This window comes from Delphinapterus leucas, chromosome 1, assembly GCF_059928025.1.
Source record: "Delphinapterus leucas isolate spDelLeu-1000000601 "Yukka" chromosome 1, BTC_Dleu_Yukka2, whole genome shotgun sequence".
NCBI lineage: Eukaryota > Metazoa > Chordata > Mammalia > Artiodactyla > Monodontidae > Delphinapterus > Delphinapterus leucas.
The window spans coordinates 190011391-190036824 of NC_143129.1; the positions used below are offsets into that span (position 1 = coordinate 190011391).

The window sequence follows — 25434 nt, forward strand, 5'->3', positions numbered from 1 at the left end:
CCTCTCCGGGATCGCCCCGGCGGGTCTGGACGGGACGCGGCCCGTGGTCCAGGGGCGCTGGGCAGGCAGCCAGGGGCCGGCACTGGCCAGATGGGGGCGAGCGGGCCCTGCGGCCCCCGGGGAGGGGTCCGGCCGGCGTCGCGGGGGCGAGCGGCCGCGGGCGGCGAGGTCCCTCCCGGGAGGCGGGCGCGGGGGAGGCCGCGGGGGGAGGGGGCCGGAGCCGCGCCGCGCGCAGAGCGGGAGGCAGAGCCGAGGGCGGAGCGGAGCGCGGCGGGCGCGGCGAGCGCGCGGGCCGGGCGGCCGAGGACCCCGGGAGCGCCGCGTCCCCTGCCCCGCGCCGGCCCCGCGCCTCCTCCCCGGCCGGCGACGGTGGGTGCGCGGCGGGCTGACCTCTGCAGAGGCGGCGGGGGCTCAGCATCGGGCCGGGGCCGGGGGGGCGCCGGGGCCGGGGGGCGGCGCTCCGGCCCGGCCCGGCCCCGCCCGATGTCCATGAGCGCCAACACCATGATCTTCATGATTCTGGGGGCGTCGATCGTGATGGTGAGCGGAGGGGCTTCCCGCGCGCCCGCTCCCCGCACCCGCTCCCGCCTCCGCGCCCGCGCGCCGCCTCCCCCTCCCGCGCCTTGTTTACCGGCCCGGGCGGCCTGCGCTCCCCCATCCCCAGCGCGTCGGCCCCCGCCGGGGGGCGCCGGCCCAGCCTCTCGCTCCTCGGCGCTGACCGGTCATGGGCTCTTCCAGGCCATCGCGTGCTTGATGGACATGAACGCGCTGCTGGACCGATTCCACAACTACATCCTCCCGCACCTGCGGGGCGAGGACCGCGTCTGCCACTGCAACTGTGGCCGGTGAGTCTGCGCCCAGAGGGGCACACGCGTGATCACACATGTGGGGGGGAGGTGGGGCCCACTGGGGCTCCAGCGAGCGCCGTGCAGGCCGGGCTGCAAGGCCCAGCTGGGCCAGGCCGGTGGGGGCTGCTGAGGCTGGCGCCAGGCCGGGTGGGGGAAGGACCGGCCAGCTTCCGTGGCACAGAGGTGTTCCGGGAGTGGGGAGCATGCCCGAGGCAGTAGGACCCCCTCCCAAATTGCCTTTAGAGAAAGGGCCCGCGGGTGATGGGCAGAACGGGTCCAGGGCCTCCTGGCCCGGGGTGTGGAGACCAGGAGAGCAGCAGCCCAGCCTGGTGTCCCGGGAGGGATCCTGCGCACGGCTATGCCCACAGAGGACACCATCCTCCTCCCTGGGCCCTGAGCTGTGTCCATGACATTTCCTGGGAGCCAGCTAGGGGGAAGAGCAGAAGGTCAAGGTGGGCAGGGCCTACCTTGAGGGGCATCTGACCCAACCCCCTCACTGTCCACGGGAGGAACTGAGGCCGGGGGTGGAGTCTGCTCAAGGTCACACAGAGAGAGGGGAGAGCCCAGGTCCCTACACCCACTTTGTGACCCCCCCCCCGCCATTCTGTGCACATGTAGTGATGGAGTCTTCCTGGCCATGCATGTTTGTATGTCCATGTACGAAATAAACATCTTCTCATGAGACGCGCATGTGTGTACCGTCTGTGCATATACATGTGCGCACACGCAGCAACCCCTCAGCCCCACGCACGCTGGGGCCCCGAGAGAGCGGACAGAGGCTGAGCAGACAGACTTGCCCAGGGCCATGCGGCCGGCAGGGAACTCGTGTTCTTGACCCTGCCCTGTGCTGCTGCTCCAGGGACGTGTGCACACGTACTGGGCGAGGGGTGTGTGAGAGACAGGACAGTTTCATGCCTCACTAAGCATGCTACATGCCTGTGTGTGCAGACCGGGTGTCGAAGCAGAACATGGGCAGCAGGGCAGATGGAGATGGGCGTGTAAACGGCCCTCACGAGTGTTGGCCAGGAATCATCCGGAGTGCTGGCTGGGTGGCCACACCCTCGCGGAGATCCGTGTGTTCCTGCCTGGTGCGCACGGCCCGAGGCCAAGGAGCGGCAGGAGGTCAGCTTCACGCTCCCTGGGCCGACCCAGCCTGGGGGTGTGAGCGGGGGTCCTGAGACCCTCCCGGAGACCGGAGGTGTGCCCGCCACCAGCCCAGGGTTCAGCTCCCTAAACATTAGTGAGGCCCATTTTCCGTGCAGGGCTGTTGCAGTGTGACCTGCACATATGTGCCTAAGACCTCACACTGAGGCCCTTCTGGGCAGACAGGGTGTGTTTTCAGAGTGTATTTGCTCCGGGTATGTGTATGGGTCATATGTAGTGTCCAGAGTACACGTGGATTGTGTAAAACAAGTGCCCATGGAGTGCAAGCCACAGCGAGGCCTGAGTGCACAGCTTAGACACAGACAACACGAGAGCCACGCCTGCTGTAGGCGTAGAGTGTTTCCGTGTGTGTATGTGTCCATGTATGTGTGCTTTGTACACATCACTACATACAGGACGTGTAAATTCCGTGTACAAAGTATTCTGGTATATTGACAACACGCATGTGTGTGCGCAGTACATGTGTGTAACACAATATACAGCACCCATGTGCGCCCTGTGGGCACAGTGAATGTCTGCAGGGTCCAGTCTGGCATATCAGGCCTCTGTGTACAAACCATGTACACATGTTGCCACATTGAACTCTACTTGTGTGTACACCCCGTTTGCAGAGAAGGCGCACACACACTTGTGTGCCTTCTACATGCCGATACGGAGAATTTTATACAGAGGACATGTGTGTAAATGCTGTGAAGCGTGCGTGCCAGCAGGCTGTGTCTGTGGGTGCACGCCCGTGCATATGCCACGGTGCCCACAGAGAGGATGGCTGTGCGCAAAGCCCAGCGCATGTGCATCTCCATGTGACACGCACCGTGCTCGTGCCCGGGCGAGCGTGCACATGCACACATGTGGAGCTCATGGGCCGAGTCCATGGTATACACGCCATGTCCTGTGCATGTGGCCGGCGTGTATACACAACATGCGTCCGACCTCAGGTAGACACATGCAACATGCGTGGCCCAGGCAGGACACATGTATGTACACATCACGGAAATACGTGTGCACGTGGGTGACCTGAGCCCCCACCTGCCCCCCCCCCGCACCCCGGGGCCTGCCTGACTTGGAGGAAGGAGGAGGGCAAGGAGCAGGGGAAGAGCGGCAGGTGCTAGGACAGCGATGGGGGCACAGGTCATGACCTTTGACCCCTGGAGGTCCCACCCCCACCCCCCACCCCCGGGGCGGTCGGGGCCCTGGCCTTGTCCTACTTGCAGGGGCGTTTCTGGCTTCCTCGGTGACTCCATCTTCAAGTTTCCTGCCCTGTCCAGGGGTAGGAAGTCGTGGTCCCGAGGAAGACCCTCCCTGCCGGGGTCCGGAAGGCAGGAGGGCAGGAGATGGCCGCGGCGCTCAGTGTTGTCAGTTGCTGGAGGCCTGGCCTGGCCAGGGTGACGAAGGGCGTCCTCTGCTGCTACGCATTCCGGGCGCTCATCAGTGGTTCTCCATCTCTTATTGGTGATTGATAAGGGCCATTGGCGAGCTGTGGCCACATGAGCTACGGCCGCCACCATGTGTCAGGCAGTCCTCTCCAACTAACCCAGGTGTGGTGGCCCCTGCTCAAGGGGCCGTGGTGGCTGAGGCCCCACCTACTCTGGACAAGCTGAGCCGGATGGGCTCCAGGAGTCCCCAGGGGAGCGGGAGGGGGGTAACATGGGGCCTGCCCGCTGCTGTCTCCACGGGGTGGAAAGCACTGTGTGGCCCCCACTGGCACAGGGATGTCGGTGATGGACGGGCAACAGGGGCCTGGGGTCAGGGATGTCCTGGGGGGTTTCCGTTTGTGAGGAGGTCCCAGGGGGGCCGGGGAGGGTGGCTCATGTCCAGTTGCAAGGGGGGGATGGGGACCCATCTCAGCTGGAGACCAGGCAGAGGTGTCGACATGTAAGATGGGGAGAAGCAGGTTGGGGAGGGAGGAGCTATTTTTAGGTGCAAATTTGAGGTGTCTGTAGATCCCACGTGGAGACGCCATGCAGGCAGCTGGAGCTCAGAGCAGACGTGGGGTGCCGCGGGGACGTGCTGGGGGTGGAGAGTTGGAGAAGCCAGCTGAGGGGCTCAGTAGGAGGGGAGCCAGGCAGGCGCACCCCAAGGTGGCTCCTGCACTTCGGGGAAGGAGGGGCCCCAGGGTGACTGGGGGCTCAGGGTGCACGGACCCCACACGCCTCGGGCACCCAGGGCCTGCAGCTGCTTCTCCCCGGCCCTCCTGTCGGTGGTGGGGGGGCATGGAGCCCGGAGTCTGTTGCTCTGGGTACTGGTCTCTGGGCAGGGCCACCCCACCCGGGATCGTGGGGCCCAAAGGGCTTCCTGGAGGAAGAGAGGATCCAGGCAGGCCTGAGGCTAGAGGGAGCCTTGTGGGGAGGGTTCAGTGTGACCTCCGCCTGGATTGTCAAGGCAGGGGAGGCTGAGGGGAACGGCCCAGGCCTCAGTGGGTGCTGGGATGCAGGGGACAGACCATGGTCCAGGGTCTGTCCCAGGAGCCGGAATCTGTGTGGGGCACGGTTAAGGGGGTGCCCCCGAGCCTCAAGCACAGAGAACTGGGGCAGGGGAGGTTCCTGCAAGGGACAGAGGGGCAAAAGGAAGACCAGAGGCCCAAGGCAGGGCTCATCCCACGCGGCTTTCCTTGGAGGGGAAGCTGAGGAAAGGGCGGAGTGACTGCAGGGTGGGAGGGAGGGAGAGGCCAGAGGGGCAGTGCCCCAGGAGCCAGTGGGGGCCTCTGGGCACAGGCCCACGGGCGGGCTGTGACCCTGTCACTGGGCGGGGGCACCCCGCCTGGGCCCTCGCCCCGGTACGCCTTCTCCACCTGCGCTGTGCTCCTGTCACCGTGTCAGGGTTGCCTCTGAGCCCCGGGATGGGCAGAGGAGGGAGGAGGGTGATGCGTGGAGGCCAGCCACTGGACTTCACGCTGACCTATGACCTCGCACACTCCCATCCTGCGGGCAGCCTCCCACCTGGTGACCTGGGTCCTGGGCGAGTGCGCCGGCCCCTCCCGACCTCAGCACCCCACAAGGTCTGCTTCAAAGACCCCTGCAGGCAAACGGGTGCAGCTTGCTGCGGGGTCCCCGCCCGCCCCGCGGGACAGGTGCCAGCCCGCCCTGCCGCCCCCAGGCACCACGTCCACTACGTGATCCCGTACGACGGGGACCAGTCTGTGGTGGACGCCTCCGAGAACTACTTCGTGACAGACAACGTCACCAAGCAGGAGATCGACCTCATGCTGGGGCTGCTGCTCGGCTTCTGCATCAGCTGGTTCCTGGTGTGGATGGACGGCGTCCTGCACTGCGCCGTGCGCGCCTGGAGGGCCGGCCGGCGCTACGGTGAGTGCGCGGCGCGGGGACCCGGAGACAGCCTCGTCCGCGCCGGGGCCACGCCCTCCCCCACGCCCACGCCATGCCCACTCCCGGCCCCGCCCACCAGCCCCCGCCCTGACCGCGCCCCCCGCCCCGCAGACGGCTCGTGGACCTGGCTGCCCAAGCTGTGCAGCCTGCGGGAGCTGGGCCGGCGGCCACACAGGCCGTTCGAGGAGGCGGCCGGGAACATGGTGCATGTGAAGCAGAAACTCTACCACAACGGTCACCCGAGCCCGCGGCACCTCTGAGCCGCGCGCAGGACTCGCGGGGCCGCCGGCCACCGCGCCCACGCTCACAGGACTGGACGGCCGGCCCGGGCCAGGGCGCCCGCGGCCGTCGGGCGCGTCCGGCGGAAGGTGCTGTCTCCTCTTCTTTTTATAAAGGGGGTCGGGGTGGGGCCGGGGCGGGGACGCGGGGACAGCGGCACCGGGGGCGCGGGTGGGACCGCCCGCCCAGCCCAGGACCACGTCCGCCGCTGGAAACCGGCGGCTTCCTGTGCGCCCGCGTCTGTCTCTCCGTCCGTCCGTCTGGTTTCCGGAGCCGGAGCCAGTTCTGCCGGAGGCGAGCACGGCCGGGAGCCGGGTGCGCCCACGTCTGCACACGGGAGCACGTGCATGAGGCGTGTGCGCCCGCGGCCCGCAGTGGGGGCGCGGGCAGGGGTCCGGGGGAGGCCCGGGCCCAGCAGTAAAGCTGCTGAGCCCCGCGGCGGCAGCCCGGCTCGGGCACCTCACTGTGACTCCCACCCGTGCTGGTCAGTAAATTCTCTAGAAAGCTCCAGCCTCTGCCTCTCCTTTTTGCCTCTGACCCAGGGATCCGCACATCAGCCATGAGACAGACACTGAGACGTATCTGTCAGTTTTTATTAGATTCTGGATAAAAAGACCCCCAATTCCAATCCAGGAGAGCTTCGCCTTCCGTGGGCTGGGCAGTCCCCCCGCTCCACACATCCTTGGCCATCGCGGGTCGCTGGGCTGGTTCTTGGCACCCGGCTTTATGGGTTCACAGACCTCAAGAGCACTGCCCTTCCGAGGACAGCTGGGCTGCACAGAGGCCAGCTCCGCTCATCATGGGCTAGGGTCTGGCCCTGGGAGGGGCTGGGCAAGGTCAGGTCCCCTCCCTTGGCCGGGCCCCTACTGCTGATCACCGCTGCAGCAGCCAGCACCTGCCAGGGAAGCTGAACTGCCAGCTTGGCCACGGCCCCGGGCATGGCAGACAGTGCCTGCTCCCTGTCTGGGCCGGGCTTGGAGGGACATGTCTCCCAGGAGTGTCCTGGGGGCGGCTGCGGGGTCGGGAACCAACCCCACCTCGAGGCTGCACCGCGCAGCTGGTCCTGAGCCGAGGCCTTTAATGCTGCCCTGCCGCCCTGGGCCTGACCAGAGGAAGGTTACACACGCCGGGAGGGGGGCGGCTGTGTGGTGTCACCACGTCCGCTGGGAGCTGGGGCACCTGGTCAGCGTGCTGCAGGTGTCCAGGCCCGGCTCACTCGGCCTGTGAACTTGGGAGCAGGGGCTGGCTCCCCTCTGCCTTCAGCCACTGCATCTTCTGCTTGTGCTGCTGGATGGCATCCTGGACCCGGGCGTCCATCATGGCCTCGGTGAGGACCCCATCCTCAGAGGCATACGCCATGGCCTGGCAGGGGAAGAGAGCACTGAGGCAGGGCAGCACAGCAGCGGCCCGCGTGGGGGAAGGGCCTCAGCCTGAGGCTCCTCAGGGCCCACCAGTCACCACTCACCCGTGTAGGCCAGGCCTGGCCCAGGGACAAGGCAGCCTGGCCAGCCCCATCCTTGCTGCACTCGCCGCCCACCGTGGAGACGCCCCCCGGAACCCAACTCCTCTGGGGCAGGGGCAGGGGCAGGTGGGGCAAAGCGTGGGCTGCTCTCCCGGGCCTGCGCTCAGCTGCAGGAGGGGCCTGGCCGCTCAGCATGAGGCGCACGCCGACATGCGGCAGCACACACGTGCTCACAGGCGACCCTGCAGCCCAGAGCAGCTGCCATCCCTGCAAAACCCGGGGCCCTGCCCGCGCCCCCAGCTGGCGCCAGTGCTGGCTGTTCCACTGGCTTTCTCAGTGGCTTTCGAAGAAGAGAAACCCAGAGGCCCGCTGTCAGGGGGCAACCCAGCCCCCAACCGCAGACCGGAGGGCCTTGCCCCGTGGACAGCAGGGCTCAGGGCCAACGAGCAGCCAACAGAACCACCACAGGCCACGCAGACACCAGGAGAGGCAGAGCCCCCAGGGCCAAACTGCCCTCCACGCAGAGCGCCCGGGGCCCCACTGTCTGCAGACGGTCCTCCCAGAACCGCGGGCTGCCGCGGTCCAGGCTGCCGCGGTCCAGGCTGCCGGCGGCGCTCTGCACCCGCGATGCCCAGGCTCCCGGGCCGTGCACGTGGGCGGGGTAACCAAAGTTCGGCTCATCGGGCCCCACTGTGGTCCACAGCACTTCAGCTGCCAAGGCAGGTCTCCTCTGGCCAGGCTGCACGCCTCCTGGGTGACCCCGTGCCCCATCTGCTTCCTGTCACCCAGCCTGTGGCTCTGACATGTGCACTCAAGTGTCCACCGAGCAGGGAGCCCAAGCCAGTCCAGCTGTTTCTCTCTAGGTCCCTAGGAGCCTCAGTCCACGCAGGACACAGGGAGCAAGTTCCCACCATCCGAGATGACCAGTCACTTTGCTCCCCACACGGCTGTCCTCAGCGCCTGGCTGAAGCTGCAGAGGGAGGGGCCGTCCCTGAGGCCTCCCGCGAGGAGCCTGAGTTCTGCAAAGCAGCTGAGGAGGTGGGGTGGCAGCCAGAGGGGGTCCCTGATGGGGAGGGGCAGGTAGAGGGTGTGCAGCGACTTTACCACAGAGAAGCCAGGTGGGCACCATGGACACCAGGGGATCCAGGCCAACATCCCTGTGATGTCGTGTGGATGTCTGGTGCCCCCTGATATGATGTGACCAGAAGGGGCCCTCACCTCTGGTTTCCTCCAAAAACCCACAATCCCATTCCACTCATGAGAAAGCCATCAGACAGACCCAACGAGGGACGTCCTACAGGACTCCTCAAAACTGCCGGGATCGTCAGAAACAAGGGACGTCTGAGAACTGTCACAGCCCAGAGAAGCCCAAGACAGGAGGACTGAATGTCATGGGCATTTGGGTGGGTTCTGGGAGAGATCACGTCTGAGGTGGAATTGAGGGATGTGGTGAGACGGCCACAGTGTGGAGGGAGCTGTGCTAGCCTTGCGACTTTTCTGTGAACCTGGAATTATTCAAAAACAAAAAAAATTCACTGAAAATAGCTTAAAGGAGAGCTAACACCCATCCTTCTCAAACTCTTCCAAGCACTGGAGAGGAAAAAACACTTCCTACTCACTCTGAGGTCAGCATCACCCTGATACCAAAACCAGACAAAACACCACACAGAACCAGACCCTCTGCGAAAACTGATGCAAAACGCTCAACGAAATACTAACCACCAAACTCGGCAGCGTATTGAAAGGATTATACACCGCAACCACGTGGGCTTTTTTTCCCTGGAGTGCAAGGATGGTTCACCTAGGGAAAAATCAACCTAGGTAAGTAACTGAGAGAATGAAGGACAAAAAGCACTTGATTGTCTCAATTAATACAGGAAAACATTTGGCAAAATTCAACACCCTTTCTTGATGAAAACAATAAACGAGGGGGAATTCCCTGGCAGTCCAGGGGTTAGGACTCCACACTTTCACTGCCGAGGGCCCAGGCATGATCCCTGGTCAGGGAACTAAGATCCCGCAAGTCGTGCAGCACAGCCAAACAAACAATAAACTAGGAATACGAGGAAATTTCCTCATCCTGATAAAAGCCAGATAAGAAAACATCACCAAACGTCATCTCAGTGGTGAGAGACTGAAAGCTTTTCCTCTGAGATCAGGATCAAGGCAAGGATGCCCGTTTTCATCACTTCTAGTCAATAGAGCACTAGAGATTGTAGACAGATCAATCAGGCAGAAAAAAGAAATAAAAGACATCCAGACTGGAAAGGAAGAAGTAAAATTAACTGTCTGCAGGTGATATGATCTTATTATATATAGTAAATCCTAAGTAATAACTTCAGCAAAGTTGCTAGACACAAAATTAATGCACAAGACAATTTGTGTCTCTACACAGTAACACTGAATAATTGGAAAAGTAATTAAGAAAACAATTCTAAAAAAAAAAAAAAAAAAAAAGAAAACAATTCTATTTACAACACTATTGAAAAGAATAAAATACTTAGGAATTACCTTACCTAAGAAGGTGAAAGCCTTGTACACTGAAAACTAGAAAATGTTGCTAGAATTAAGGACATGAAAACACAGAAAAATATCTGCGTTCATGCATTGGAAGACAACGTTGTTATACTATCCAATGCAATCTACAGATTCAATGCAATCCCTATCAAAATTTCAATGATGTTTTTTGCAGAAATTAACACACAAAAAATCCACCCCAAAATTCATATGCAATCTCACGGGGCCCCAAGCAGCCAAAACAATCTTCAATAAGAATATGTTGGAAGTCTCACATATCCCGATTTTAAAATCTACTACAAAGCTACAGTAATCAAGACAGTGTGGTACTGGCACTAAGACAGACACAGGCCAGTGGAATAGAACAAAGAGCCCAGAAATAAACCCTCACATATGGTCAAGTGACCTCCAACAAGGATGCTGAGGTCACTGAATGGAAACAACAGTCTTTTCAACAAATGGCGCTGGGAAAACTGGATATTCATATACAGAAGAACAAAGTTGTACCCTATATACAAAAATCAACTCTAAATGGATCAGAGATCTAAACATAAGACCTCAAACTATAAATCTCATAGATAAAAACAGACGGGAGAAGCTTCCAGACATTGTATTTAGCAATGACTTGTTGGCTATGACAGTAAAAGCAGGTGACAAAAGAAAAAAATAAATATTGGACTTCATCAAAATTAAAAACTTTTGTGCTTCAAAGGACACTATCAACAGAGTAAAAAAGGCAACCCGCAGAAAAGAGGAAAATGTTTGCAAACTACTATCTGAGACAAGGTTAATATCCAGAATACATAAAGAACCCCTACAATTCAACAAGAAAACCTCAAACAACCCAGTTAAAAAAAGGTCAAAGGACTCGAACAGACCTTTCTCAAAGGAAGACACACACATGGCCAACAGGCTCATGACAAGATGCTCAGCATCACTGATCATCAGGGAGCGCGAATCAACAGCACAGTGAGACACCACCTCACACCCATGGCCGCCATCAAAAAACAGAAACCAGGGCTTCCCTGGTGGCGCAGTGGTTGGCAGTCCGCCTGCCGAGGCAAGGGACACGGGTTCGTGTCCCGGTCCGGGAAGATCCCACATGCCGCAGAGCGGCCGGGCCCGTGCGCCATGGCCGCTGAGCCTGCGCGTCCGGAGCCTGTGCTCCACAACGGGAGAGGCCACAACAGTGAGAGGCCCGCGTACCGCAAAAAAAAAAAAAAAAAAAAAATTAAAATAATGAGTTTTATGTTTAAAAAAACAACAACAGTAGGTCCCCATGATAGGTAGCTGCAGTAAGAAGCACGGACCTGCACTGACAAAACCATCGCACGGGGGTGGCAGCTGCAGCAGGGTCCATGCGACACCAGCAGGTGGGCTTCGGGGAGCAGGTGCACAGGTCCCCGGCTGCTCAGCCTGGAGGCAGGAGGGTGGGCAGAAGCCACCACAGCAGCCCAGCCCCGTGCACCTGGGGCCACAGGGGAGAAACTCCAAGGGGACACACTGACATGTCCTGTCCCAGACGGTGGGACCCCCAAGGCATTTTGGCCCTCTCTCACAGAGGGTGGGGGTGGGGACTAGCAGACGTGCCCAGGGCCCGGCTGCCCAGGGGCTGGACACACAGGGAGCGCACCCACGGGCTCTGGGCCTCCACGCGGACGCTCACCCTCACATGCGCGTGCGGGGGCCACTATCCTCAGCTCCCCACACGCAGGCACACGCAGGCACACGCAGCACACGCAGGCCTGCCCCCTGGTTCCCCAACGAGCAGGGAGGGCAGGGCAGGGCGGGGGAGGGGAGATGCGCCAGGGCGCTCCCCACCACTGGGACTGGACGCCACTGGGACTGAGCCTTTGTCGCCCCCCAGTTCACGCTGAAGCCCTAACCCCCAGTGTGGCTGCACATGGAGATGGGGCTTCTAAGGAAGCTATTCAGGTTGGGTGAGGTCCTAAGGGTGGGGCCTGATCCTACAGGACTGGCGTCCTTGTACGAAGATACCCCCAAGGGCTCTGCACAAGCACACAGCAAGAAAGCGGCTGGAAGGCAGCCAGGAAGCGGACCCGCATTGGAACCCCCCTCACTGGCATCCTGATTTGGGACCTCCAGCCTCCAGAACCATGAGATGAATGTCTGTTCAAGCGCCTGGCTGTGGCATCTTGTCATGGCCGCCCAGGCTAAGACACCCTGTTCGCCACTCTGTTGGTCGTGGAAACAGCCAACCTCGTGAGGCCTGGTTCCTGAGTGAGGCCAGCCTGGAGCAGGGCACCCTGTGACTCTCATGAGGACAGAGTTTGCAATCTGGGGCTGTCTGTTACAGCAGCATGACCTAGTTCATTCTGACTAATACAGCCCCCCTGTGTATCTAGGCAAGGATGTTCAAATCCAAGCAGATGTCTACTTAGCATTCGTGCTAAGTTAACAGTGGCCAGGTTGTCACGTGGCCACAGACATGAGCCACTCAGCACCCTCCACCTGACAAGGACCATGGGGAAACTTGTTCTGAATGGCTGCACCCAAGGCTCCTGGGAGTCAATGGGCTTCCCTGCCCTGGGCACCCGTGGAACCACAGCTGGGATGTTTCAGATGAAAGCCTGGGTATTGGGAATGACAAGGGCCACTCTGACCTGCGTGCCCTGAGCCACAAGGTGAAGATGGAATCACCTCCCGTGGTCCAGCTGTCCTCAGGCCCTCAGGACTCAGCAAACCCATCCAAAAAGCCAGAACGCCTGAGGCCTTCACGCCCCCACAGACAGTCCCGAAGGCAGCAGTCTGCCTCTAGGGGCTGGGAAGGCAACGCCTGACTCCTTATCAGGTCAGTCACCTCCTGGCTCCTCACGTCCTGCGCCCTCGGATGAGCCCACCGACAGCTCACGATGCTCCATCCCTGGCCCAGGCAGTGTCCCCCGGACCCTCCACCCGTCTGCAGTTTGCTGTGCCAACTGTCCTGGGCCCCAGCTTGGGACAAAGTCCAGGTTCCTAAGACCCTGAGCTTGACGACCACCGGACACGCTGCTGATTTGAGAGGGCCACGCCTGACCTGGGCCAGAATGACACTGGGAAGGACCATAACGCGCGAAGCCATGGACGGCCCTGGCCCATCCTCCCTGCTGCGGGGGGCAGAGGGTGGTGGCGTGAAGGGAGGGCATCATGTCACGTCTGTGCAGAAAATCACTCAGAAACACCCTGGTGGGGGGGAGGTGCAGGTGCCAGCCCAGTCACCTTTCGACAACTCTGAGGGTCCCTGGCTTGGTCGGGCTCTGGCCTGCGGGGTGCATCCCCAGCTCACCTGCCACGCCACAGCAAGCTGGGAGATCTCCCGGCCCGACATGCCCTCCGTCAGCTGTGCAATCTCTGAGCACTTCTTCCCGTAGTCAAACTGGGCCAGCTTCAAGCGCCTGGTAAAGAGTTCCCAAGTGATGCCTGGGCGCCCACAGGACCCGGGCCAGAGCAGAGGCCCGTGAGGGACCCAGGCTCCCACACAGACGGAGAGCAGGAGCCTGTGCTGGGAAACCCCAGGCGGGACACATCCGACCCCCTCACTTTAATGAGCTACCCCCTGCCCAACGTCCACTGCTGGGGCCAGGTCTGGCCGTTCCACCTTCCTATCCTGCTGGGCATATGTCCCTTCCTCGTGGAGCCCAAGACGGGGCCCGGGTGGGGCACATGCTGCGCTCAGGGGCAGCCGTGGGGCCGCTCAGGATGTGGGAGAACGGAGGAGCTCCGGGGGCCTGTTCCCAGCTCCACCGCCTGCCTGGGGGCAGGGACCCCGCCCAGCACTCAGACAGCGGCCGAGCTCCTAATCCCGCCCCCGCAGGCGGATGCCAGGCCCAGTGAGGCCTGGCTGAAGGCCCAAGAGAGCCCGCTCAGACTCCTGTGAAAAAGTCCTCAGAACCTCAGGCTGCAGCTGGGCTAGGATGCGCCATCGGGAGCTGGAGTAGGGTGTGGAGGTGGGGGACTGGGGCCAGCCAGGGGCAAAAGGAAAAAGAGACCCAGATAAGAGAGCTTGGGGGCAGCTGACAGACGGGTGGCAGGGGCAGGCAAAGCCCGCCGCAGAACAGAAGACAGCTCAGCAGCGCCAGGCGGGAACCAGGTCGGTGGGGCTGAGATCTGGTCCCCGGAGAGGGTTACAAATAGACCAGCGCTGGCTTATCTGGAACGCTCCCGACAACAGTGAGGGCCTGGACGAGCAGGGAGGGCACCCCCGGCCTGGTGTGTCCCACTGTGTGCTGGGGAGGGGCCCCAGAGGGAGGCTCAGCAAGGCCAGAAATGGGCCGGCACAGCCCGCCACTGCCAGGGCCTGACTGTGGCCTGGATCTGAGCATTTCAAAGGCAGGACGGGGTAGCAAGGCCTCCAGTGATGGGCGATCATGACCCCACACGTGAAACCCAGGGGCAGGGGCACGGGCGGGGAGCGGCCGTGGTGGCGGGGACACTTACTGCTTTCCTTCTGTGGCTGGTTTAAGAACATACTTGTCAAAATACAGTCTCACCAGGCGCTCCCGCGCCTCTCGCCGCGGCAGGTCAAAGCCGACCATCTCGCCGATGCGGTCGTTGATGGCCCAGTCAAGCTGCTCGGGCTGGTTGGTGGCCAGGACCAGCATGAACCTGCAGCCAGCACACGGCGAGAGCTCAGGGCTCGGGGCCAGCAGAACCCGCCACGCGGCGTCCTCACACGTGAGACCCCGCCGCACCGGCGCTGCCCTCTGCCTCCCATCGCTCCCTGTCTTGCCCCAGCTCATGCCTCTCCCCGACTGGTGGCCCAGCCATGGAAGCCTCCCTGTGTGCAGGAGGGATGGGGACCCAGGGACCCAGGTCTGAGACAGACCCCTGCCCCTCCCACACCAAGTGCTGGGGTCTTGAAGCCTGGGGCTCAGCTAAGCAGACGTGCCAACTCAGCAGGAACTCGACACACCCCTGGGGGTCTCAGTGGGGGTAGGGTCTCCACCGGCAGCAGCTACAGCGGGCAAGGCTAGTGAGTCTGGCGTGGTAGCCACGTTGGCTGACCGGCAGGGCTAGATGCCACCAGCGGGCAGGGGGCTGGAGGGGCCTCACCCACCTGGAGGAGCGGGATTAGGGGGCCCAGAAGGGCCAGCCCAATCCTAGGGCAACCTGCGACCTGGGGCGCCTGGCTGTGGGGTGAGCCCCTGACAATGCATCTCATGGGCAGCCGGAAATGCCCAGGGCCTGAGCCAAGGGCAGTAGCCTGTGGACGAGCCTGTGCTCCTCGGCTCTTCCTCAGAGACCCCAGCACATTGTCTCCGCAGCTCCACAGACGCCCCACGGCACCCAACGGGCCGTCCCACTGCGTCCGGCCACGTGGGTCAGGCGTGAGCCTGCTCGGTCGGCTGCCCCGCAGCAGCCGCGTGAGCTGAGGCAGTGCCACGGCCCCCGCACACGGGCTCTCCTCACTTGCTGCTGTGCTGGCCTGTCCGGTGCAGGAATGCGTTCAGGGTGGCCCTGAGGTCCTCACTGATCTTCTCCTGCAGAGACAAAAGTCCGACGTCAGGTCCGCACGCCGGAGTGCTATAAGCAGCCACGGGGGCGCTAAGGAAAGGCTCCGCAGAAAGGCGCAGCCCCCGCTCATCCATGACAGAATGAATCTAAGTTCGAAGGCTGAAGCTTGACTCCGAAGGCACTGAACTTCCACTTTTCAAACAAAATGGATGAAGAAAGCGCAGCTGAGGAGCAGGTTCCCGGTGACCTTCCCAGGAAGTGCAGATGCCGCGGCCCAGGCCGCCTGCCCTGCCAGCTCCCCGCCCGCCCTGCCCGCTCCCCAGGTCAGAGGGCAGCATCCAGACACTCACAGTCGCTCGCTTCCTGAGAAAGGCATCTGCTTCGTCCACGAAGAGCAGGAGGCTGCAAGGGCAGGGCCACGTGAGGCAGGCAGGGCATGGCCCCGCAGGAACCCCAAACTTTGCACTGCCCCCACCAGGACCCAGACCTTGGCTGCAGACGGGGGCGTGTCAAGTGCCAGTGTCACGAGAAAGTAACTAAAAATAGGCTGGTGACCCCTTGTCTTAAACATTTTAAAGTCTCCGGGACTGGGCCTCCCTGGTGGTGCAGTAGTTAAGAATCTGCCTGCCAATGCACGGGACATGGGTTCAGGCCCTGGTCCGGGAAGATCCCACATACCGCGGAGCAACTAAGCCCGTGCACCACAACTACTGAGCCTGCGCTCTAGAGTCCATGAGCCACAACTACTGAGCCCACGTGCCACAACTACTGAAGCCCACGCACCTAGAGCCTGTGCTCTGCAACAAGAGAAGCCACCACAATGAGAAGCCCGCACACCGCAATGAAGAGTAGCCCCCGCTCACTGCAACTAGAGAAAGCCCGCGCGTTAGCAACCCTAACCCTAACCCTAACCCAAACCCAATGCAACCAAAAATAAATAAATAAATAAGTAAGATTTAAAGAAAAAGGAAAAAAGGAAAAAAGAAAAGAATCCGCCTGCCAATGCAGGGGACACGGGTTCGAGCCCTGGTCCGGGAAGATCCCACATGCCGAGGAGCAACTAAGCCCGTGAGCAACAACTACTGAGCCTGCACCCTACAGCCCACGAGCCACAACTACTGAGGCCGTGCACCACAACTACTGAGCCTGCATGCCACAACTACTGAAGCCCACGCGCCTAGAGCCCGTGCTCCGCAACAAGAGAAGCCACCACAATGAGAAGCCTACACACCACAACGAAGAGTAGCCCCCGCTCGCCGCAACTAGAGAAAGCCCACGTGCAGCAACGAAGACCTAACGCAGCCAAAAATAAAATAAAACAAAGCCTCTGGGACCAAGAGGCTCCCGGACCTTGGGGACAGGCTGTGGGGAAAGTCACCAACCCCCCTTCCCAGCAGGAGCCCCAGGGCCACGCAGGAGGCACCCAGCTCACCCTCGCCGGCTGGTGTTGGCCCAGTCAAAGACCTTGTGCATGGCGGTCACGCCGTCCCGCCCCATGGGGGCCACATCCCCACCCGTCATGATGGCGTAGTCCATGCCTGAGTGCAGCGCGAGTTTCTGGGTGGGAAAGGCACTTTAATGCCTGCTCCGTCTGCCCTCCAGCCCACCGCCCCGGTCGCTGGGGACCAGACCGCGTGTGGGGAGACGCCCTTCCTGGAAGAGCTGGGCAGGGGCTGCCTCCCATGTGTCCCCCGCCCACGGCACCTCTCCCCAATAGGTGAGACTCCACAACCCCCAGCTACTGTGCCCTCACCTTGGCAAACAGTGTCTTGCCCGTCCCAGGTGGCCCATACATCAGGATGTTCCGGTACACACTCCTGTTCTTCCTGGTGTTCCTCGTGGCAATGGCGATGTCCCGCACGCGAGCCTCCAGGCTGGGCTGCCAGGGGACATGAGGTTTGGGGACGCTCTGCCGCTGAGTCCATCCCTCCTGAGTGCCTGGGTCAGTGCGAGAGGCCGCCTCTCCCTGGCTGGGGCTCAGCCAGCAAACCGGACTCCAGGAAGGTCGAGCAGCCCCGCCCGGGCGGGAAGGTCCCAGGGATAGGCAGCCCCACTTACGCTGAGGACGACGCCCTCCAATGCGTCCTGAGGCTTACTGAGGAGCCGCCTGCTGACCTGCGGGGCGCGGGGGGTATCAGGGTCAACGGCGGTGCCCATGGTGCAGCCACCCCAGAACACGCATTACCAGCTGTCCTGGAGAAGGCCGGCAGGGGAGACTGTCGGCGACACTGACCTCTAGCGACGGCCCACAGCACTGCCCGTAGGTGCACAGCACCCATGCCAGGCAGGAAGCCTGGCTCCCCTCAAGGAAGGCAGCCGACACAGGGCTGCTTCCAGCGACTTATCTTACGGGTAGATAGCTTGCTGGAGCCCCAGAAGTTTGTATACAACCTCCAGTCCACCCAGGGGGATGGTCACGCCCACAGACCCACAGAGGGACGGAGCGGACTGGCGTGAGGGTCCCCCCAGTGCTGACGCCACAGGGCCAGAGGAATAGCGTCAGAAAGAGAAAGCCAAATGCAAATCTGTGAGCAGGGGAACAGGGCAGTATTGGGTAAAAAGGGGAAAAGGGCCCACGTGTGCGACTCGGCTGTAAGGCCACCCGGACCCAGGGGGCCCGCGGTCACCTGCACAGGGTGCCGCAGCAGCTCCAGCACCGTGATTCGCGAGGTCTCCCGCACCAGGGACGGCTTCCCCAGCCGGGTCTCCACGTAGCGCCCTATGGCCGACGTGGCATTCTTGGCGGAATAGATGCCAACAGCCAGCAGCGTCAGCCCAGCCACCTGGAACAGGGCAGAGGCAGGTGGTGCCCACCCCATCCCCGGCAGAAAAGAGGGGCTCCCCCATCAGCTCCCTGAGTCTCAGCCGGGCCCCACCAGTACCTTTCCAAAGGGCAGACACTGGTGTGGGGATGAAACGGACGCCTGGCACCCCTCCCACACCCTCCTCCCAGCCCCACCAGGGCCAACACTGAGCTGTTCCGAGCGCCCCAAACCCAAAGGCTGCGTCACTTGTGGCTTTCCAGTGGCAGTGGGGGGCGTGGGGGCAGCGACCGCCTCAGCCGTAGGTCTATGAACGCTCAGAGCGCCAGGCGCCTCTCACGGCCACCAGAGACCCCGACACGTGACACAGACCGCAAGGAAAACGGCAGCGTTGTTTACCGTGGCTGTCACTTTGTCCCAGTCTGTCACAAAGGCCTGGAATCCTTCACCAAACACGGTGCCAGCCACCCTGCAGGGGAAGCAGTGGCATGACTGGGAAGGAATTGTGCTGTGCCCGTGCGCCTAGCCCAGGCTCCAAGGTCAGCCCCAAAGGTCACCGCAGAAGGACCGGCCAGGGGAGTAGTGGGGTGCCTGCTCAGGGGAAGGGGCGAGAGGATGCCCGCTGGGCACGGCCTTACCTGATGGACTCCAGGATGGTCTGGCGCTGCTCAGCAGCCTTCAGGCGGATCTGCTCACGGGTGATGTCAGCATTGTCGCGCTCAGCCTTGGCCCGGGCACGCGCCTCGGCCTCCACCCGCAGCATCTCGTTCTTGTGCCGAAGCTCCATCTCCCGCTCCACAGTGGCTGCCCAGGGAGAGCGGGGAGCAGCGCTCAGCCCGAGGCCCATGGCCCCCCGACCCAGGATGAAGCGCAAGCACAGGGTGCCCCCCAGGTACCCCCCCACCCCCCTCTCCCAAGGGTCTCAGCGTGCCCGCTGCTTCACGCTGCTTGGGAAGCACAGGGCCTGAAGCAAGGCCCGTGGCCCTTGGCCCGTGAGCTTCCAGGCCAGGGCCCTACCTCGCCGCAGGGCCTCCTGCTTCTGCACGGACTCCTCCTGCTTCCGTAAGTTCTCCTCGTTGAGAAGTTGCTGAAAAGGAGCCACAACGGAAAGGGAAGGGCTTCGAGATTAGGAAACGGTCAACATCACACCAACAGGTTAGCTGCTCTGGCCTCAGAGATGTCCCCATCGCCCCGGGGGCTCCGACCCCAGGGGACGATCACCTTAAGGCCTGCAGGCTGCATGGCCCGAGGCAGGAGCCACGGCCGCCAGCCTAGCTCGGCCTCAGGGCAGCCCTGACCCACAGCTGTCCTCACAAAACAGGCTTTTTGCTGGACTGTTTAATTTAAAAACTAAAGTGCCCACAATAGGCTCGACGTTTGAATGCCCCCCACAGACCCGTCAGTCAGGGTCCCACCCGGGAGACCCTCGGGGCGGCGCGGGCAGATCCCCACCCCTCCAACGCAGTGGTTACTGCCAGGTGGACCCCAGACTCTAGCCCCTACCCGCCCCAAGGGATGCCCACGCCCTCAGGGAAGACAGGCGGCCGGGCAGAGTTCACCTGCTGCTTCAGCTGGTCCTCGTAGCGCTGCCGGGACAGCTTGTCCTGGTACTGGGCCCTCTAGGGAGGGAAAGGGCGGTGTGCACACGGCCCAGGCACAGAAGCCACGGTCCAGGGTGGGACTCAGCGGGTGCGGGACCCAAGGAGCGCCCCGCATGCCCCACCCCCGCCGCCTTACGGCCTGGTGCTGCCGTGTCTCCTCACTCAGAGTCTTCCTCCGCTCCTCGGCCTGCACCCGGACCTGCTCGCCCTTCAGCTGCTCCACGGCGGCCTCATACTCCTGCGCGACACACCAGCCGCCCTGAGCCCAGGGCCCGGCCAGGCCTCCTGCCCCGACGCCCCTCCCCTGCGTGGGCTCCAAAGGAGCCGGACAGCCTGTGCAGCCCCTGGGCAGGGATGCAGCCTGGTCTGCACCCCACAGGCCTGTGGGTGCTCAGCTGTAGCCTCACCTAGGCCCGGGAGGACCCAGACCCACAGGCAGAGAGAAGCCAGGAAAACGGACAGGGCCAGGCCCCAAAGCAGCCAGACGGTCTCCTGGGGTGCCTGTCACTCCCCCAGCCCCCTACACCGTTTCCGCTGCGCTTATGCCACGTGCTTGCTTTCTGATTCACTTTACAACAGCCCGTGGTGGAGGGTAGAGCCTGTGCTTTTCCTACGCTCGCTCACTACGTGCTCAGAGTGACGGCAGGAGTCCCCCCTCGGGGAGACCAGACTCCTCACCCACATCTGCCCTTCCAGATAGTTCTGTACAAAACTCAGGCCACACACGTCTTTGATCCCCGCTTCCCTCAAATCCTAGAGGGAGGTGCTGCACCCACCGCCCATGTTCTGTCTGTCCGGGGGCCCCTCAGCCTCGGGGCTGCAGCCCACCTCTGCCAGCACCACACCTACACTCACCTTGAGCTTGGCCTGATGTTCCAGCTGAAGCGTCTGCTCCTGCATCTGTGCCAGACTCAGCGCCTCCTTGGCGTGTCCTGCAGCGGGGGCAGGTGTGTGAGCATCAGGACACCGGGTGAGTGTTCACGAGCGCCAGGGGCTGCTCAGGGACACCACAGCGCACCTCGACCTGAGCACACGCGTGGCCACCCTGGTCGGACCTGCTCAGCCACCCATCCCTCCAAGGGCCACCTGTGTATGCTCCATCCCCAGCGGAAAGCGTGTGTGCAAGGTCTGCCCCCCGGGGACTGTCACACTCCAAAGGGTTCCATCAGAGAGGCTGTCCCCCGCCCGCCTGTTGACAGCAGGAGGGTCAACATGGTGGTCGTTTCCCCATTAAACAAAAAGCAAGCCTGTGGCTAGAACGTCCTTTATTTTTCCAGTGCGAGCATTTTTCCTGAGCCTCTGATACCTGTTACTGATTCACAGACAGGCGAGCACAGGCAGGCAAGAACGTAAGGGGCAAACGAGGATTAAACCAGGAAGAAGGGACTTCCCTGGTGGTGCAGGGGCTAAGACTCTGTGCTCCCAGTGCAGGGGTCTAGGTCCCTGGTCAGGGAACCAGATCCTACATGTCACAACTACGAGTTCGCATGCTGCAACTGAGACCTGGTGCAGCCAAATAAATAAATATTAAAAAAAAAACCCAAAACCCAGAAAGAAGCTGATACACACAGGCTGACACCTCTTCACAGGCCACATGTTAGAAACACGTGTGTGTGTGTGACTGACAACGTCCAGGTGTATTCTCTTCATCAGGGGAATTCGCATGTGGAAATATGTGGGTATCCGGTGCTCTCCTTGCTAACAAAGCCTGCACGTCGGGCCTCTCTAATAGCTCCGTGATGACAGAGTTCTCCTGTGCGACACCCTTCACTACAAAAACTTTCTAACACATAAAGGCACGGAGAGAAGGTTGGGACCCCATGAGCCCACCTCCCTGATGCTACCACGCTCCCAGGTTGCTGCCCACACATCCACCCTTCTACTCCCCCCACCACAATCTGTCTTATTTTTTGAGGCCTTCAAGGTAAGCTGCAGACCCCAGGACCCCAAGCTGCAGCACCTGCATCACTGACTACAGCGTAACCCCTGGGGCTCACTGGCTCCAAGCACGTGTTAGGCATGTGGTGGAAGCTCTAGGGCTGAGGTAGGCTGGGGCTCGTGGTTTGGCTTCAGAGTTTGGGGAGGACCTGCAGCTGGCCTGCTTACTCACGCCGTGACCTTTGACAGGTAGGCTGACTGCTCCGAGCACCTTGCCTGCCAATGGAGCAGGGCACTCCCTCCCCCGACCCGTGGAGTGAGGTGGAGAAAGCACGTAAATCGCTCAGCACAGGCACCCGTGAGCCCCCCTAATCACAAGCTACGACCTCAGTGCTGACAATGATGACTGTCACCTCGAAGTCGTCCTACATCGAGAGATGTGCGAGCCGCCACGTTAACTGCACCCACCTCAGGCAGGCACCCTGTACGTGCGTGGAGCACACAGCTCAAGGCCAATGTGCTGCTCTGGCGTCCAAGGAGGGCCTGGGAAACCTGGGGAACTGGGTAGCGTCAGACTGGGCCCCGAAGGACACAGACGGTGGTCAGGCTGTAAGAAGCAGCTGGGGACGTCTCTGGTTTGCGTGGAGAGGGCAGTAAGGTGAACAAGAGCAGGTACAGGCCAACCAGGGCAGGCACTCTGGCTGTGAACTGGGAGCATCTCCAGACAACAGGCCTGCAGAGGGGCTAAGGACAGAAGGGGCTCGCACCCTGGGAAGGAGGGTTTGGGGACAGAAGGGGCGGCAGCCCAGGGTGAAACCTCCCCCATCGGCCAGCAGAAAAGCCAGAAAGGATGGCAGGAACAAAAATGAAGTAGAGTCCACACTTGAGACAGTATCACCGGATGTGGAGGCCAGTGGGGTGGACCATGCTTCTAGGTGGTGGTAGCTGGGGACTCTGCAGGAGATGCTGCTTGGTGGGGAAATGGGGGAGCAGAGGCCAAGGCTCTGGGAACCCAGACGGAGAATGTCCTGGGGCAAGAGCTCTGGGGCAGCCAGTGCAGGAGACCTGGGAGCAATTCACAGGCAGGAGCAGACAGGAAGACACACCCAAGGCTATTCACACCGGCCTGTACAACTGTGTGGGTTTCAGAGGCCAAGAGTCGGCCTTCACATTTCAAAAGGAGGCAAACTTTGAAGTTCTGGGCACAGTGAATGGGCCAACCCCCGCAACAAACCTAAGAAATTAGGTCTCGTGTCAGAAGTCTGTCGTCATCTGAGGTTTCTTGAAGCCCAACCGTTGTCTCTCAAGCTCCTCTGCAAGCCTCTCTTCAATTATCAAATGATAACTAAAATTATCCTGCAAACCTAATACATCTAATATACTTAATACCCACTCTGAAGAGGGGAGTGTTCCAGCTAGGCCTAAGGAAACAGGCTGTTCTGTTTTGACTGTCCCTCCCAGGATCTGAGAACCAGAAAGGCTGGAGACCTTTGCCCAGGATGTTCTCGTGGCCCCAGCGGGAAGGCGGGGACTGAGCCGCAAAGTGCCAGGCCACCCCCTCCTCAGACAGAAAGACTGTGCTCACCTCTGCTCACAACAAGACTGCTCCATAAAGTCTTCTTTGAGAATAGAGCACCTCTGCTTAAAAGTTTAAAAGCTACTGTATTCTTCCAGTTATTACCTATTCAGCATGTGCTATATTCCAGACCCTTAATCTTGATCTTGACACAAACTGTTAAAGCCACAAGAAAAAAGAAGGTTGTGAAAAAATCCATGGGCTTAGTGAAGGTACACTCACCGCTGATGCCTTGAGGGCCTCGGTCAGGAAGGTCATCAACTGGCCCAGGGCTGCTTGATCTGTTGCTTTATAGACCTCGCCTACCTGAACGTTAACCTTTTCCAATGATAAATGCAAATCTTTATTTCCCTTAAGACCAACGCCCCTCAAACACGTTTCCCTTCTTAGGCGGAAAACTGCCAAGCAACCACCACGGACGGATCCCCTACCTGGCCACCCTTGGCCGTTCCACGTGGAGACGGCAAGAGGCGGTAACTGGAGACCAGGGTGCAGCCCTGCCAGCTGCTGCCTGTACCCTCTGAGTCCCCTCGGCACCGGTTTCCCCACTTGAAGGACGCGTGGCAACTGGGAAGATGCCAGAGGATCAGGGGATCCCGAACCTCCCTGCACGCAGGGTGGCTCCGGCTGGCTTACCGCTAGAGACCGGTTTCCCCCCGACGGCCACTCGCCGCTCAATCCCTCAGACCACTAAGGGCCACCGTGCCCCCGAGCCCGCCGCCCGGCCGCCCTCCCCGCGCCCAACCCACGCACTCACGCGAGTGCTCCAGCTCGCGTGCCGCCTTCGCCGCGCGCTCCAGGCCCGTCGGGTCGAAGTTGCTCCATTTGTCCTTGGGCGCAGGCCGGTCCCCCGCGCCGCGGTCCCCGCCGCCCTCGGCCCCGGGCTGCACGGGCGGCAGCGGAAGCGGCGGCCCCGCGCCTTCGCCCTTGGGGCCCTTGATGCCGAAGAGCCACGACATGGCTCACGAGCTCCACGCGCCGCCGCCGGAACCCGTAGCCGTGCGGACGCGCGCGACGCAGAGCACGGTCCACGCGCCACGAGCCGGCGGCAGAGACTGCGCAGGCGCGGCGGCGGCCCTTCCTCCAGGGCGACGGATGCGCGTGAGGTCCATGTCCCCCCGAGCGGCCCTCGGATTGGCTGCGAGGACCGTGACGTCACGGCATCGCTGCAGCGATTGCAGGAGCTGGCTCGGCGGGGGGGGCGGGTAGGCCGTCAGGGGGCGGGGCGAGGTGCCAGGTGACCGGGGTTGGTCAGGGACGAAATTGAGGGTCTGGGCGCGTGCGCGCCTTTGGGGTCGTCATTTCCGCGTGGCAACGACACTGGCCCCGTTGCTATGGGCGCCCACAGAGTTCCGGCCCCCGGGGCCACAGAGAGGCCAGTGCTGGAGCCGAGGCCACTTGATGCGCGGCGTCCCGACCGAGGGAGAGGCCTACGAGAGGAAGAGTGTGGGAGGCGGCCGATAGGCGGGGGAGGACCCCGCCCGGGGCGGTCGCGGGGTCGGGGGTCCGGGGACCGGGCCCAAGAGCAGGCGCCGGCGCCGCGGGCTGAGCGGCCCCCTCGGACAGCGGAGCACGGGCTGGCCGTGTCCAGCGCAGGGCAAACCGCCCTACGGGCCGGGCGTGTCCGGCGCGGGGCAAGCCGGCCCGGTGCTTAGTGGGTCTCGGTGCTAGCGCATCCAGTCAGTGCTACGGAGATGTTGGAAGAGCGGAAGCGCGGCCCCGGCCAATCTCCCGCAACCGTCAGTAGAATGAAGGGCTCTCCCGAGCCTCCTCTTCGGCGTCACAACAAAACTCAGCGGTCCGTGGTTGTAGGTAAAGTGGCTCCCAAGGGAGGGGACAGAGCTCTGCAACCCCAGAAGTATGGGACGGCAGAGCCCCCGAGGCCCCACAGAGGTCGCCGTCGCGGAAGGAGAGCTCCTCAAGGCCCAGGAGTCCTGGCTCTGGTCTCTGCCTGGTGAGGTTTCTCCTTGGGAACCCCCAGAGGCCACGTGCCTGCTTCAGGGACCAAGGTGCAGGCTGGACTGCCTGGGGCAGAGGGAGACAAGGATGGACAGAGGCCAGCGTTGCTCTAGAACCCAGTGTCCAAAGTTAGCAGAGTTTGCTTCTTGGGTCAATATCCAAGTTGCCCCTGCGTTCTTTCCCTGATGGAATTTGTTGAGTTCCCAGTATTATACGGAGTTTCTCCACTAGATTGAACACAGCCTTAATCTTAAGCCTGAAGAAAAATAGGAAAAAAAAAATTCTAAGATAATTCTGTCTGGGGTTTGTTGTTTGTTTCGTTTCCCCAAATCAAGAGAAAAACCAAAGATGTCCCTCATTGGCCATCATCAAGGTCTCTACAGACCAGCCACAAACCATACAACCAATAGAACTCCGGGCTGGCTTTGCTGGATAAAGAAGAAATGGGTAAGAGAAGTGAGGTCCTGGGTCACAGGCAACTCTCTAGCTCCATCCACAGGCCAGCATTTGGAAAGCTTGTGTACTTTTGTATGACAAGGAATAATTGAAAATAAAGCTCTGCGTTTAAAAAGTCAGTTTCAGGGACTTGCCTGATGGTCCAGCAGTTAAGA

The 25434-nt window shown here is 61.5% G+C and overlaps 2 protein-coding genes across 5 annotated transcripts; one reads left to right on the forward strand and one right to left on the reverse strand.

Moving 5' to 3' along the window:
- Positions 1-441: 441 nt before the first annotated feature.
- Positions 442-5708, forward strand: TMEM240 (transmembrane protein 240). The gene is made up of 3 exons (XM_089902103.1): positions 442-845; positions 5106-5314; positions 5447-5708. The coding sequence occupies exons 1-3, from the start codon at positions 484-486 to the stop codon at positions 5593-5595; spliced, it is 720 nt and encodes a 239-aa protein (XP_089758229.1). The 5' UTR covers positions 442-483; the 3' UTR covers positions 5596-5708.
- A 483-nt stretch (positions 5709-6191) lies between these two features.
- Positions 6192-23915, reverse strand: LOC111187147 (ATPase family AAA domain-containing protein 3). Of its 4 annotated transcripts, none has more exons than XM_022598525.2 (16): positions 23622-23915; positions 20266-20342; positions 19547-19648; positions 19369-19428; positions 18827-18896; positions 18448-18613; positions 18209-18278; positions 17675-17830; positions 17106-17162; positions 16801-16926; positions 16480-16604; positions 15398-15449; positions 15003-15073; positions 14031-14198; positions 12880-12988; positions 6192-6976 (listed from the first exon to the last, which is right to left on the reverse strand). In XM_022598525.2, the coding sequence occupies exons 1-16, from the start codon at positions 23821-23823 to the stop codon at positions 6827-6829; spliced, it is 1761 nt and encodes a 586-aa protein (XP_022454233.1). In that variant the 5' UTR covers positions 23824-23915; the 3' UTR covers positions 6192-6826. The 4 variants fall into 4 exon arrangements, with proteins under 4 accessions (XP_022454233.1, XP_089758128.1, XP_089758136.1 ...); XM_089902002.1 differs by having other exon boundaries at positions 20266-23431; positions 23622-23702; XM_089902010.1 differs by lacking the exon at positions 23622-23915 and adding an exon at positions 23087-23586.
- Positions 23916-25434: the final 1519 nt, after the last annotated feature.